The 16,350-nt window shown below is 40.3% G+C and overlaps 1 protein-coding gene across 18 annotated transcripts in view; it reads right to left on the bottom strand.

Moving 5' to 3' along the window:
* The window catches only part of PARP14 (poly(ADP-ribose) polymerase family member 14), a 121,916-nt gene that overhangs the window by 71,246 nt on the left and 34,320 nt on the right, over positions 1–16,350 (bottom strand). For 13 of the 18 annotated variants that reach the window (XR_013527595.1, XR_013527594.1, XM_078351977.1 and 10 more), the window contains 3 exons: positions 13,309–13,515; positions 12,627–13,226; positions 11,206–11,339 (listed from right to left, as the gene is read on the bottom strand). Coding sequence is in view for 15 of the 18 variants with exons in the window: in XM_078351977.1 (XP_078208103.1) it covers positions 11,206–11,339; positions 12,627–13,226; positions 13,309–13,515 (941 nt within the window). In the remaining 3 variants the exon portion in view is untranslated. Of the gene's footprint in view, positions 1–155; positions 2,254–2,593; positions 2,765–8,701; positions 8,889–11,205; positions 11,340–12,626; positions 13,227–13,308; positions 13,516–16,350 lie in introns of those variants that run through there. The other 5 variants (XM_078351982.1, XM_054246038.2, XR_008476885.2 and 2 more) reach the window with 4 other exon arrangements.

Consider the following 16,350-nt stretch of genomic DNA (forward strand, 5'->3'; position numbering starts at 1 on the left):
TCAGCACTTAGGAACGGCTAATGGCAATCGGATCTTTAGCAGCTTTTTCACATAGAAGGTGCAATCACTCACTTTGGAATACTACTGAGAGTGGCTTCTCTTTTAAAATTGAGTAACAAATGAAAAAAGAAAATTTGAGGTTGATTATTAATATCAGTTATTAAAATGTTTTATTTATTTTCTATGAATTTAAAAATACTTCAAAGCCAAAGCCAACTTCAAATACCATGACCAAATTTACATGATTCATATTCATTATGCATTACTGGGTACACAGATTTATTTTCATCATGCAAATTAATATAAAATTACATTTTTAAGCACTATAGAAATATTTCTGTATGTTAAACTTTTTGATTGAGGCTCATTGGAAAAAGCTGGGGTCTTAATGTAAGCGCTAAAGAAGGCTGCTTCTACTGTGGAGAACCCAGGGCTCTGAAACAGCTCGAGCTGCCTACTGAACGTCACAGGGAACTCCCCAGGGTCAAATTAGACTCTTCTTGGTTTACAAAGAAAAATTTTTTCTAAAATTTTATAATTAAATTTCCAAAAGTTGACCCTATTTTACACTGTTTCTACAAAATATTTCTTCTAAAAACAAAGAGCAAAAAACGGAATGCTTAATGATTCCACATTTTATAACCAACCTGTTTTTATCTGCAGTGGGAATGTTTGATGCCAGAAATTTATAGAGATTCTGTATCTTCACACTTTGAATAAGCATAATACCATAAAAAAAGACACTTGACATGTCAGCGTGTTTGTAATTTCATTTTAAACTAAATTTGTTTTTCCCCAGATAAAAATGAAATTAAACCATTTCTTTTTAAGGAAAAAATATAAATAAATAAATAAATAAATAAGGTTTGGAGGTGGGTTGGGGAGGAGGGCGGGCTCGCGTCGCTCCGCCGCTCCCCAGCTCCCGGCCGGCCGCCCCGCAGAGCAGGGCGCCACGGCTTCCTGGCCCTGGCCTAGCGTGGCCGAGGGCGCGGGGAAGCTGGGTGGGCGACCGGCACGCGGGAGGCGGCCCCGGGCTGCAGGGCGGGCTCCGGCAGGTGTGTGCGGCAGGCGCAGCATCGTCCCCGCCTGGTGGGCCAGGACGTCACTCCGGGAGCAGATGGTGTCCCGGGGCCCGCAGCCCCTGCGACGCCTGGGCGCCCTGCGTTCCTCTAGCGCTTCTCGGGCTGCACAGTTCGGGCTGCCCTGTTTGCCTGGCGGTGCCTCCCGGGTCTGAGCTTAAAGCGGGTGGGTGTAAACCTTTGGGCATCCAGGGAGAGCTTTCTTCTTAGAGCTCATACACAATTAGGCAAATCAAGTGGGTTGAAGAAATATGGATGTCAACACAAATTGTTCATCAGCATTAATTGTACCAGCTTTTTCACCTTTCAGCTTCTCTTCTACTTTGTAAGTTACTGGTTTTCAGCAAAAGTTTCTCCAGGTTTCAATAGTCTTACCTTTGAAAAGAAGATTGAATGGAACTCAAGGGTAGTATCCACATGCCATTCTTTGGTGGTTGGTATTTTTGGCCTGTACATTTTCTTATTCGATGAGGCTACTAAAGCTGATCCACTCTAGGGTGATCCATTACTTGCAAACGTGAATATTGCTGTTGCTTCAGGCTACCTCATTTCTGATTTGTCCATTATACTTTTGTATTGGAAAGTGATTGGTGACAAATTTTTTATAATACATCATTGTGCGGCCCTGTATGGATACTACTTTATACTGAAAGATGGAGTGCTGGCATACGTCAGGAATTTCGCCTGCTTGCAGAGCTTTCCAGCCCTTTTGTGAATCAGCAGTGGTTCTTTGAAGCTCTGAAGTATCCCAAGTTTTCCAAAGCTAATGTTATCGATGGAATACTCATGACAGTAGTGTTCTTCACCGTGAGGACTGCCTCAAAGCCTCCTCTTTATGGCCTCATGTATTCTGTGTATGGAACAGAACCCTACATAAGGCTTGGATTTTTAATCCAGTGTTCCTGGATCATTAGTTGTGCTGTTTTGGATGTGATGAATGTCATGTGGATGATCAAAATTTCAAAAGGTTGCATCAAAGTCATCTCTCTCATCAGACAAGAGAAGGCCAAAAATAGTCTTCAGAATGGAAAACTTGATTAAAGGAGTGCTACTGATAAGCAAACTTTGTTACTACCCAGCATTATAACTGCTGATGGGATGAATTCTTGGCATATTCTTGTGTATATTTATTAATTATAATTGTTATTCAGGATTTCAGCATCATTTTTTTAACCTTTAGAAAAGAGAAACTGAAATTTACTTTTCATCCCAAGCTGACTTTTCTGCCTTTCTTTTGCTTAATTTATAAGCATGGATAAAAATCCTAAAGGCTTAAATAAAAATGTAAGGAGAGAATCCAAGATGGCTGATCATTAGCAGCTCAGGATTGTGGCTCCCAGTGAAAGCGCAGAAAACGAGAGGACACCACACTTTTAGACGAATTTTTGTTGCTCACAGACCAGGAGATTCCCAGCGGAGGAGCCCCACGGGTCACCACCGTGACTCTTGTGGCCAGTGCAGCGGTTTTGCTGGTGCCTCCGCATGGCAGTTCTTGGTGCAGAATAAATGGGACTGGTTCCCCTTTTGGCTGATGTTTGGAGCTCCGGGAAGACAGAGTCACCTATTCAGCTGATTGAAGGACAGACTCAAGAAGGAAACCAGACCAGAGATTCCTGGGCAGAAGAGCACCATCAATCTTAATGCCGCTGTTTTAGCCGGCACAGTGGGTTGCTCAGATTCCAGCGCTGGGAATCAATAAATTGGACATCCACTTAGAAAACTAATTAGAAAGGCGGTAATTACAAAGACGGCAGATGGATAAATTTATAACAAAGGGAAGAAACCAGCCCAAAAAGGCTGAGAATACCCAAAATCAGAATGCCTCTCCCTCTACAGGGGATCACAGTTCCTCATCAGCAACGGAACAAGGTCTGATGGAGAACGACTGTGTTCCATTATCAGAAGTAGGCTTCAGAAGGTGGATGATAAGAAACTTCTGGGAGTTAAAAGAACTTGTTCTAACCCAATGCAAAGAAACTAAGAACTTTGAAAAAAAGGTTTGATGAAATGCTAACAAGAATAGACAATATAGAGAGGAATATAAGTGAATTAACGGAGTTGAAAAACAAAACACGAGAACTTCGCAAAGTATGCACAAATTTTAACAGCTGAATTGATCAAGTAGAAGAAAGGATATCAGAGGTTAAAGACCAACTTAATGAAATCAAACAAGAAGACAAGAATAGAGAAAAAAGGAATGAGCAAAGTCTCCAAGAAATGTGGGACTATGTGAAAAGACCTAATCTACATTTGATAGGTGTACCTGAATGCGACAAAGAGAATGAATCCAAGCTGGAAAATACTCTTCAGGATATTATTCAGGAAAACTTTCCCAACCTAGCAAGGCAGGACAATAGTCAACTCCAGGTAATACAGAGAACACCACAAATATATTCCTCAAGAAGAGCAACCCCAAGGCACATAATCGTTAGACTCACCAGAGTTGAAATGAAGGAGAAAATACTAAGGGTAGCCAGAGAGAAAGGTCAGGTTACCCACAAAGGGAAGCCTATCAGACTCACAGCAGATCTCTCAGCAGAAACCCTATAAGCCAGAAGAGAGTTGGGGGGCCAATATTTAACATCCTTAAAGAAAAGAATTTTCAACCCAGAATTTCATATCCAGCCAAACTAAGCTTCAATGTGAACATTTAAGCTAACATTAAATTTTAATTGAAAACATGAATATGGCTGGGTGCTGGGACTCACACTTGTAATCCTAGCACTTTGGGAGACTGAGGTGGGTGGATCTCAGCGCTTTTGAAGTCAAAAGTTTGAGACCAGCCTGGACAACACAGACTCCATCTCTACAAAAAAAAAAAAATTAGGTGTGGTGGCACTCCAGCTACTCTGGAGTCTGACAGGGGAGGATTGCTTGAGCCCAGGAGTTGGAGGCTGCAGTAAGCTATGATCACACCAATAGACTCCATCTGGGATGACAGAGCAAAACCTCATCTCAAAAAAAAAAACATAAATACGAGTTTATGATTTTCTTAGCTCTAGCCACAAAAGACCCTGGAAGCAACAACATCTCAATAGCAGTGAGCACACAGAACATACAACTCTTGGTTTCTTGCTACCATTCCCCACTAAAAGGTAACATGACTTCTTAGAAAAATTTCTGATTCCAGGCATGAGACAAGGAAAGTACAGGGTGAGCAAGACAAATCTTGTGGCAAAAAGTAAAGAAATGCTTAAAGATTAATGGTGTCAGAACCAAAAACAAAAACCACATGATTATCTCAATTGACGCAGAGAAGGCATTTGACAAAATTCAACAGCCCTTTATGCTAAAAACCCTCAATAAACTCGGTATCGATGGAACGTATCTCAAAGTAATAAAAGCTATTTATGACAAACCAACAGCCAATATCATACTGAATGGGCAAAAACTGGAAGCATTCCCTTTAAAATCTGGCACTAGACAAGGATGCCCTCTCTCACCACTCCTATTCAATATAGTACTGGAAGTTCTAGCCAGAGCAATCAGGCAAGAAAAAGAAATAAAGGGTATTCAAATAGGAAAGGTGGAAGCCAAATTGTCTCTATTTGCAGATGACATGATAGTATACCTAGAAGACCCCATCGCCTCAGCCCAAAAACTCCTGAAACTGATAAGCAACTTCAGCAAAGTCTCAGGATATAAAATCAATGTGCAAAAATCACAAGCATTCGTCTACACCAATAACAGACTTAAAGAAAGCCAAATCAAGAGCGAACTGCCATTCGCAATTGCTACAAAAAGAATAAAATACCTTGGAATACAACTCACAAGGAATGTAAGGGACCTCTTCAAGGAGAACTACAAACCACTGCTCAACGAAATCAGAGAGGACACAAACAGATGGAGAAACATTCCATGTTCATGGTTAGGAAGAATTAACATCGTGAAAATGGCTATACTGCCCAAAGTAATTTACAGAATCAACGCTATCCCCATCAAGCTACCATTGACTTTCTTCACAGAACTGGAAAAAACCACCATGAACTTCATATGGAACCAAAAGAGAGCCCGCATAGCCAAGTCAATTCTAAGCAAAAAGAACACAGCGGGGGGCATCACACTACCGGATTTCAAACTATACTACAAGGCTACAGTAATCAAAACAGCATGGTACTGGTACCAAAACAGAGATATAGACCAATGGAACAAAACAGAGGCACCGGAGGCAACACAACATACATACAACTATACAATCTTTGATAAACCCAACAAAAACAAGCAATGGGGAAAGGATTCCATGTTTAACAAATGGTGTTGGGAAAACTGGCTAGCCATGTGCAGAAAGCAGAAACTGGACCCCTTCCTGACACCTTACACTAAAATTAACTCCAGATGGATTAAAGACTTAAACATAAGACCTGGCACCATAAAAACCCTAGAAGGAAATCTAGGCAAAACCATCCAGGACATAGGAGTAGGCAAGGACTTCATGAACAAAACACCAAAAGCATTGGCAACAAAAGCCAAAATAGACAAATGGGACCTAATGAAACTCCACAGCTTCTGCATGGCAAAAGAAACAGTCACTAGAGTGGATCGGCAACCAACAGAATGGGAAAAAATTTTCGCAGTCTACCCATCTGACAAAGGGCTGATATCCAGAATTTACAAAGAACTCAAACAGATTTACAGGAAAAAAACAAACAAGCCCATTCAAAAGTGGGTAAAGGATATGAACAGACACTTTACGAAAGAAGACATATATGAGGCCAACAATCATATGAAAAAATGCTCATCGTCACTGGTCATCAGAGAGATGCAAATCAAAACCACATTGAGATACCATCTCACGCCAGTTAGAATGGCAATCATTAAAAAATCTGGAGACAACAGATGTTGGAGAGGATGTGGAGAAAAAGGAACACTTTTACACTGTTGGTGGGAGTGTAAATTAGTTCAACCATTGTGGAAGACAGTGTGGCGATTCCTCAAGGCCTTAGAAATCGAAATTCCATTTGACCCAGCAATCCCATTACTGGGTATATATCCAAAAGACTATAAATCGTTCTACTATAAGGACACATGTACACGAATGTTCATTGCAGCACTGTTTACAATAGCAAAGACCTGGAATCAACCCAAATGCCCATTGATAATAGACTGGATTGGAAAAATGTGGCACATATACACCATGGAATATTATGCAGCAATCAGAAATGATGAGTTTGTGTCGTTTGTAGGGACATGGATGAATCTGGAAAACATCATCCTCAGCAAACTGACACAAGAACAGAAAATGAAACACCGCATATTCTCACTCATAGGTGGGTGATGAAAAATGAGAACACATGGACACAGAAAGGGGAGTACTAAACACTGGGGTCTATTGGGGGGAAAAGGGGAGGGCCAGTGGGAGGGGGAGGTGGGGAGGGATAGCCTGGGGAGAAATGCCAAATGTGGGTGAAGGGGAGAAGAAAAGCAAAGCACACTGCCATGTGTGTACCTACGCAACTGTCTTGCATGCTCTGCTCATGTACCCCAAAACCTATAATCCAATAAAAAATTAAAAAAAAAAAAAAAAGATTAATGGTGTCATTTAAAGACATGGGAGCCAACTTCCTGCCAGCCAAATGTGGGATAATTTGTACATCTAACAGAATAATCAATGTAATTAAATATAACATATTGATTTTTCTCAAAATCAGGAAAAAAGAATACTTGTTCTTTTAAAAATGCCAAATAGGGCCGGGCACAGTGGCTCACGCCTGTAATCCCAGCACTTTGGGAGGCCGAGGCAGGTGGATCATGAGGTCAAGAGATCGAGACTATCCTGGTCAACATGGTGAAACCCTGTCCCTACTAAAAATACAAAAAATTAGCTGGGCACAGTGGCACATGCCTGTAATCCCAGCTACTTGGGAGGCTGAGGCAGGAGAATTGCCTGAACCTAGGAGGTAGAGGTTGTGGTGAGCCGCAATCACGCCATTGCACTCCAGCCTGGGTAACAAGAGCGAAACTCCGTCTCAAAAAAAAAAAACAAAAAAAACGCCAAATAATGTATATATAGAAGGAATGATGGAATTAGAAGATCACCGTCCTGCAACCTCCAGTACAATGATGGATTCAGGCAAGGATCAACAATGGAAGTGAAAAGCAATCAGTACAAGGTTGTTGGGGAACAGGATACTCATACAATGATAAAGTATAATCCCACAGATCTACCGATTCCAGTGGAGAAACATGGTGGTCACCAACTTAACTAGTGATCAAACTTAGCATCATTAATAGTGGGACAGCCTTAACATCTGGGTACCTCATATGATGTGTCACCTACAAAGCATTCTTGCAAAAAAATATTTATCTGAATTTACTCAAACCTTTCAACCTAACTCAGATTTTCAGAAATAAAGAGGACAGAGAAATAAATGATATTATCAAGAATCAGACCAATCTAGAATCTATAAAACTGGCAGGGATTCTGCCACAAAAATTAAGGCATGACAGATCCAGCATGTGATACATTCTACAACAGAATTGGCATAAACTCTAAAAAATTCAGAGTCATGAAAAATAATTTTTTTAATGCAGGAATACTATTCTATATTAGAAGACACAAAGGAGATACATTGAACAAACAGTGTGTGAACTCAGACTGGGGTGGGAGAGGGGGAGTTATAAGAGATTTTTTTGAACAATTGGAGAAATTAGAATATGGACTGTGTATTGGATATTACTGAATTAATATTAAGTTTTCTATATGGAGTAATAGCATTGTCATAATTTAGGAGAATGTCTCTAGGAGATACTTGCTAACACAGGAGTATCATGATGTCTGCAACTTACTTTCAAATGCTTCATCAAAAATAGGGAGAGAAAGCAAAAGTGGCAAAATTGTTGAATATAAGTGGAAGGTTTATGGATATTAAAAATCTTGATCATAAGACATAATAGTCATGAATGATGACAGATCACCCATTTTTCATGCTATTTTCACAGTTCTAGGGTCCTCATGGAGGTGCCTTAAGTACTACCTACCTCTGCTTTTATCAGGTTCATACACTGGGACTTCACCTAAGATTTTATTGAAAAAAAAAAAAAAGGGTTTCACTGCAAAAAAGTGTTGAAACCAATTCTCTGACCAGGATCTGCCAATACACAGTAGGCATCCACAGGGCCTGCTGGGGATATTGCTGGTCAACCAGAACATTCATTCATTCCTGCTCAATCTGAACTTGGCATCTCATCACAATGTGCCATTCAGCCACTACCAGTTAGTAGTAATTGGTACTTGGAGTGAGACTTACTTGTTATCTCAGAAATAGACCAGCATAGAGCTCTGTACTTGAATCAGACTGTCTTGGTGCCTCATAGAATTGTTCTCATTCAATCAGGCATCGGTTTTGTTCAACCAGTTTTACATTTAAAAAACAGTGGTATAAAAGTTGATGCTGAATTTATTGTGAGGATGATGTTGAGGATATTCTCCAGTATTTGATTCACAAAAGAAATCTCTCAGGAGTCAGTCTCAGTATTGTGATGAGCTGTGAGCCTCCTTATCAAATGGCTTTTTTGATTTATGAACATTATGAGTCTTGTAGCTGAATGTTTACTTCTTGCTTTGTTTATCAGGAAGCTCAGGGACAAATTGGTAACCTCATGTTAAACATTTTTGTGAACTAGCAGTACCTCTGTATTATCTTATTTTTCCTGCCATTCTTTTGTCTTTATCCATTTTTCTTTGTCTATTTACTTTATCTGAAGGTATGGTCTGTATCTTTGTAGGGCACTTTGAATCTTTTTGAATTATGTGCTTAACTGCATGAATAAACAGAGTGCTGGCAGTTCAAATAGAGAGTAAGAAAAAATCTGCAAAGAAAAGAAAATACAGGTCTTACTGGAAGACTTGTTATTGTGGATCAAAGATCTCCGGCTTTACTCAGAAAGTGGTAGAACCAAAAGCAGAAATGAAGGAAAGGGAAAGAATTACTTACATATGATGCATTAGATTTTAGAGAAGCTGATTTTTCAGTTAGATATTCAAGGGGAGTTTTTTTTTTTTTTTTTTTTTTTTTTTTGAGACAGAGTCTCACTCTGTCACCCAGGCTGGAGTGCAGTGGCACAATCTCAACTCACTGCAACCTCTGCCACCCAGGTTCAAGCAATTTTTCTGCCTCAACCTCCCAAGTAGTTGGGATTACAGGCACCTGCCACTATGTCCGGCCAAATTTTGTAGTTTTAGTAGAGACAGGGTTTCACCATGTTAGCCAGGCTGGTCTTGAACTCCTGACCTCAGCCTCCCAAAATGCTGGGATTAAAGGTGTGAGCCACCATGCCCAGCTCAAGTAGAGATTTTTTTAGGCCACTGGGAGTATGTTCTAGAACTTGAGTCAAAGACCCAGGTTGGTAATGTTGATTTGGGCATTATCAACATTGAACTAAGTTGAAACCAAGAAGGGTAAAAATTATTCCCGGTTAGATACAGAGACAAAAGACCCTGTAAGCATAAGTTGTGTGCATAAAACTAGAATTAGGAGTTTGGAAGAGAAACAGAGTATCTTCCATAATGAAAAGATTCCTCAGGGATCTAGAAATAGAAATTCCATTTGACCCAGCAATCCCATTACTGGGTATATACCCAAAGGATTATAAATAATTCTATTATAAAGGTACATGCACATGTATGTTTATTGTGGCACTGTTCACAATAGCAAACACTTAGAACCAACCCAAATGCCCATCAATGATAGACTGGATAAAGAAAATGTGACATATATACACCATGGAATACTAGGCAGCCACAAAAAAGGATGAGTTCATGTCCTTTGCAGGGTCATGGATGAAACTGGAAACCATCATTCTCAGCAAACTGACACAAGAACAGAAAACCAAACACCATATGTTCTTACTCTTAAGTGGGTGTTGAACAATGAGAACACACAGACACAGGGAAGAGAACATCACACAACAGGGCCTGAGGGGTGAGGGGCTAGCAGAGGAATAGCAGGGAGTGGGGGGATTGGAGAGAGATAGCATTAGGAAAAATGCCTAATGTATACCTAATGTAGATGACAGGGTGATGGATGCAGCAAACCACCACCAGGGCACATGTGTACCTATGTAACAAACCTGCACTATCTGCACATGTACCCCAGAACTTAAAGTATAATAAATAAATTTTTTTAAGAAAAAGAAAATTAGTCAAGGAAAAAAAGAATCATAATAATATTTCTAGAGAAGCCAAGGAAAAATATAATTTCAAAGAACAGTATCAATAATGTTTAAAAATTGAAGATGCCAAAATAATTGATTATTTTTATTTGAGAGCAGGATCTTGCTCTGTTACCTAGATTGGCCACAAACTCCTGGACTCAAGCAATCCTTCCAACTCAGCCTCCCAACAGCTGGGACTACAGGCAAGAATCATCACATTCACCGGCCCAAGGTAATTATGGTAAACAAGAAAAGGATCGCTGACTTTATCAAGGAAGCACTGTTGACCTGTGAATAGTGGGGCAGAGCAACATGGTCCTGATCTCAGGAGCCTCTGCATGGCTCTCTGCAGAGAGCTGTCAAATCCAATTTTAAAGCCACATCTTTGAATTTCTATTAGCTTGTTTCACAAAGTAAATATATGTCTTTAGTGTTCTACTATCATATTGGAATCAAATATTGTAATCACTGACACAAGAATCTTAATGCCTCAATAATTGTGGTCACATGAGTAGAATCTAGAATCTACTAATTACCATAAAAAGTCTAATTCTGGGTTAAAAAAAAAAAGTTACAGGAAGTGAATAAAAATGGATTTTATGGCCGGGCGCGGTGGCTCACGCCTGTAATCCCAGCACTTTGGGAGGCCAAGGCGGGTGGATCACGAGGTCAAGAGATCGAGACCATCCTGGTCAACATGGTGAAACCCCGTCTCTACTAAAAAAAATACAAAAAATTAGCTGGGCACGGTGGCGCGTGCCTGTAATCCCAGCTACTCAGGAGGCTGAGGCAGAATTGCCTGAACCCAGGAGGCAGAGGTTGTGGTGAGCTGAGATCATGCCATTGCACTCCAGCCTGGGTAACAAGAGCGAAACTCCGTCTCAAAAAAAAAAAAAAGAAAATGGATTTTATATAGGACCACAACCACACTTATTTCCACCATTCAGAAACTGCATTCCAGCAGAAGGCTTACCTTCTCTATTTTGAAGTGTGAGCAGGTCTGATTAAATTGGGTCGCCACCGTGTTGTACTCAGGATCACTAGGCTTTAGCTCCACCACACAGAAATTCTTCTGCTTCATATCACTCCAGTGTGCAGGGATGTCAACTGCAAAGAAGACATTTGAGGACACCCTCATACATTCCTGGTACACTCTGGAAAATTTAGTATCTGTGTTCTTGTTTTACTACCTCCCAGTTCTGAGCATTCAGTAAGTTCCTTATCTTTCTAGGAGAACACTTTTCAAAGTGTAGACAACAGACAACCTACATCAGAACCCACTGGAATGCTTGTTAAACAAAAAAAAAAAAGCCACAGATGCACAGAATCAGCATCTCTGAGGGGCAGAGCATGTGTGTCTGCCTCTGAAGTTTGGATCATACACCGATTTGAGAACTGTGGGTGCAGTGTAACTCATCTGCATTTTCTGTTCAGTCTCTAAGGGTCACAATTTAACAGTAAGTTATTTCCCTACAGTGTTCTAAGTAGTTGCTGTTTTGTTTATGCATGGAATTTTGCCAGAACTCCTCAGCATCCCCACCACAGGGACTTCACATCTATTTTTTCATTATTCTTCATAGCGTCTTTAAGAGGCAGTTGGGTGGCGAATTTTGCTATGTGACAGGCTATGGGGACAGTTCTGTCTTCTCCTCTAAGCAGAATATTGTATGTGATTTATCACTTCCCCAAGGTTGCTCAGAGTCTGGGGAGTCTATTCACACTGATCTCACAAAAAATAAATAAAGTGTAATGGAACCCAATTGACTTGTTTTTCAAGGGAGACTTAATCTGGTTCGAAGGTGGGAATGGCTGCCTACATAAGACAGCATTCCCTTCTTGGAGAGTAGATCCAGTCAGAGAATCTGAAGCCTGCTTCCTGTCGTGTGTGTCAAGGTACCTTTTGCTCCAGGCAGTGGTGACTTCTGGGAGAAGTTCCTATAGGCTCCTGACCCTCCCTGGGTTATCAGTCAGACGCAGAGTAGGACCACCCTCTGACCAGGCTTTCCTTTCTGTTTTTCCCTTTGCCCTTCTGTTCTAGAAAACCTTGGTCCATCACTTTTCCTTTAAGCCTATGGTTTTCCTTCCCCTAATTGACGCAGCTATTACCTCCTCGGCACAGCTGGCTCTGGGAAGCTTATAAACTGTAGAGAACAAAGGTGAGGTTTGGCTATAGTTACCAAGAAGATGGTCATCTTCAGGCTCTTGGGTACATCCATTCTGGGTTTTCCTGGCCATAATGTAAGCTCTTTCAGCTCAGAGGCCACATTTTCTAGTTTATTTCACTAGTGTTACATTATTTTTTTCTATTTGAAATTATGATGTATGTACAAAATAGTGGGATAAGCCCAAAGTAAGTATGAAACAGTGGATGACAAGTATGAACATTTGACTCACCTTTGGATTTTGTGAGGCGCTGAACAGATACACTGGGAAGATTTCCATTTGTGGCAATGCATGTTTTCAAGTTCACTGTGTACGGCCAATTATTAATTTTGATATCAATTGTTTCTTTCTTTTCTCTCCTTGCATCCTCTAATTTCAGATTTGTCATTTTGTCAAAACAATAAACAATGTTATTGTCATTATATTGCCATTCTATAAACTCACTGATACAATCTGCCCGGGATTCCTCCTCTTTGGCCAACCGAACTCTCTTGATCATTGCCTCAATTTCATCTCTAGCCTGCATCACATCTCTGCTAATTCCCAAAACCTTAATTAAAGGTCTCTTATGGTCCAGGGAAATGGTAATATTTAACTTCTTCTGCAGCTCATTCAACTCTTGATACTCCTTTTCATCAAAATCTTTGATGCACTCATCTTCACTGGTGTAAGGACACTGTTCTTTTTCAATCAGGTCTTGTAGCCAGGAGATAGTGTGTTCCACACACGTGACATTTTCACCACACACCTGAAAAGTTGCTGATTCTGTTTTCTTTTCCAAAACCAAAGGATTCTTTTCTGGAGGAGATTGCCTTGAAAAGCCAAAAAATGCTAAAAAGAAAAGGAAGATTAGATTATTTCCCATGTGACATCAATGTTTGGAACGTGTATTTCGTAAAAATGAACAACTCACATGCAATTTTAGCTATCACAGACGGTTGGGAAGACATCTGAGTCCCTTCTCTTTTTTTCATGTTTGCATAAAACACATCCAGTACTTGAGGCAGAAAGATTACAACTTTAACTTTTTTCACAGACTGGGCTGATCCTTTTTGGACAAAGTCCTCAATGGCATCAATTATGGCTTCAGCAACCTTATCTGGGTCTTGTTTGGCACTTCCTGGAAAAGCAAATAATAAAATTGCTGAACAACAAAAAAGACAGAAGTGGAAGGCTGAGGAATAAATTAGGGTTTCCAATGCTCAGAAAATAAATGCCCACTCCTCAATTCTTCCATCATCGTGGAATTTTCTAACAAAGCATCAGCAAACACTTTTGAAGTCCTAGATGCAGTGAAGGGTTGTTGTTCCAGGATGTCAGGAAGCCCACAGCCTAGCAATGAACAAAGGACCCAGAAACCTGACTTTTGGTGTCTGACATTCATAACTACCCTATTCAACTGACCCCAGCTCATTGTGTTCCTCCTCTCCTATTACAGAGCACAAGCAGCTTTTCTTCTTAGCTCACTAGTGTCCTCAAAAAATTCATAAAAAGCAGATGCTAATATATGTTGACCTACCATACGTTTTAAAGATGAAAATACTTTTATGAATCAGTCATCACTTGATTTTATACATGTATCCTTATTCTCCCAGGTATCTCTAGGAACTTGATTTGAAATAAGCAAATTTAGTAAGACAACCAGTGCTATAGGCTATTTGATATCATCTATAATTTTTCAGACATAAGTTATCTATAAGCCTCCAAGAAGCCTTTTCCTCCATACTCAGTGAGATTTTAGCTGACCAGCAGAGTTCAAGGTAGCCACTTAGAGCAGAGCATTTCCTGTTTTCAGCATATTCCATACCCTCCTTCTCAAGCCATTAAAGTGACAGCCTAGGTAAGATCATGAAAAGTCCCTTTCCAGCCATGGGAACAGTCCCAGATGAATAACAGCTGGCAAAGTCACATGATAGGCAATGTAAAAGTTCCTTGGCCAAGGTGGTGTGACAGACTAAGAGCCCACCTGGCTAACTGTTGATGGTGCACACCACTATTGCAGAGAAAGAACAGGCTTCTTTGACTTGGTTATGCAGACAATTGTGGGAATTGACAAACCCCACATAAAGTTAACCAAGGAGGCTTGTTTGGTTTTTTTTAATCAGATGATCAGAGAAAAAGGGAAATGTACAGCTTTTGCAAAGCTGTAATTTTCCCATGGTATTTGGAAGAGTTTATATGGACACATTCAGTTACATTCATTCACTCTCAATAAACATATATTGTGTCCTATCACTGGCTCGGTACTCATTAGGTACTTATTAGAACACAGATGATGTGATGTGTGTGGATGAACTAGTGATCAATAGGTGAAATATGGAAAATTGAGGGAAAGGTTATGCCAGATGTAATGGGCATATGTTCAGCGTGGCATGGATGTGGAATAGACCTAGTTTTGAGAAGATAAATCCGGAGAGGTGTGCAGGAGGCATGGAGTGCAGAGCCCAAGTCTAGTTAGGAGGCTATAATAAAAGTTTAATCAAAAGACAAGAGCTGAACAAAAAGAGGAGGCCAGAATGAAGAGTAGGGTATAGGGACTGAGGAACTATTTGGGAGGAAAAATCAGGAGGACCCAGGCGCCAGCTGGGTTTGTCCTTGACCTTTCCCTATACCTCTTTTGCCATATATATATACCTTCACTATATCGTGGTTCATGTTATAGAACTTCCAGACATCCAGTACTTGAGGCAGAAAGATAACAACTTTAACTTTTTTCGCAGACTGGGCTGATCCTTTCTGGACAAAGTCTTCAATGGCATCAATTATGGCTTCAGCAACCTTATCTGGGTCTTGACCTTTCCCTCTCCCTCTTTTGCATTCATATACCTTCACTATGTCATGGTTCATGTTGCCTTGCAGTTGTTTCTTTGCATGCCTGTCTCTCACACTGGGCTCAGTGCTTCTTGTGAACTGGATCCTTTTCTTAGTTATCTTTCTATCTCCAGTGCCTAAACATGGTGCCTTACAGATGCAGGCACTCAGTAAATATTCAACCAAATAATTCCTAAGCTAATGAAGATAGCAGTGATGAAGAAGGTGGAGTCGAGGGCTCTAAATGCAAAGTGATGCTTTTCACATGATTGGGGATATAAGAGTAAGGGCAGGTTTGGGGAGATGACAAGGAATGAGAGTTTGGAGTCTGTGCTGAGCTTAAGGTGCTCACAGGTATTGCTGACCATCTACTCTCTCCCCTTATGCAGGTGTCTCTAAGGAACAGGGAAGGAACAGGGAGAAGGCTCATTTATCTTCCAGAGGCTGTCTTGATTACAGTCTTAATTCAACTTATATACATGACTAAAGGAGAAAGCTTCCAGATCTATCAGTCTCAGGACCAGCTCAGGTGGTGATAAAGATAGGTAAAGAGGACATACAAGGACTATATAGAAGTCCATAAAAGACACCCACTAATCATGATTTATTTGTGCAGACCAGCAATGCAACCAGGTCAGCGGAAGAAATAACAGGACTGCAGTAACCCAGAAATGCTCGAATGTGTACATATTTATACAAAACTAAAACTACATTCTTTGTTTCTTCTTTTGACTCCACCAGGGAATCCCTTGGGAAGGTCTGTAGCATCCCCTAGGCTGCCTTCTTTCTTGGTCCAATCAATTGAATGTGGAAACCCAAGACTAGAGCTTGGAGAAAAAGCACATGGAGACAGAGACTGGAAAGTCATTGGTGGGTATCCATAAAAGATAAGCAGATAGATAGATAGATAGATAGAGAGATAGATAGATAGATAACTGATAGAGAGATAGGAAAAAAGTTGGCTAATCTGCAATAGATGATACTCTAAGGGGAATAAAAAAATAAAGGGATCAAAAATTATACTTTAAGAAATAGAAAAGTTGTAAAATAGAGAATTCCATCTCAGAACATTATAAAGAATGGTACAGAATTACAGATATGGGTCAGAGGATTAGAAGAAGGTTCAGAAATTGACAAGGATGGT

Source organism: Callithrix jacchus, chromosome 15 (assembly GCF_049354715.1).
Source record: "Callithrix jacchus isolate 240 chromosome 15, calJac240_pri, whole genome shotgun sequence".
Taxonomy (NCBI): Eukaryota; Metazoa; Chordata; class Mammalia; order Primates; family Cebidae; genus Callithrix; species Callithrix jacchus.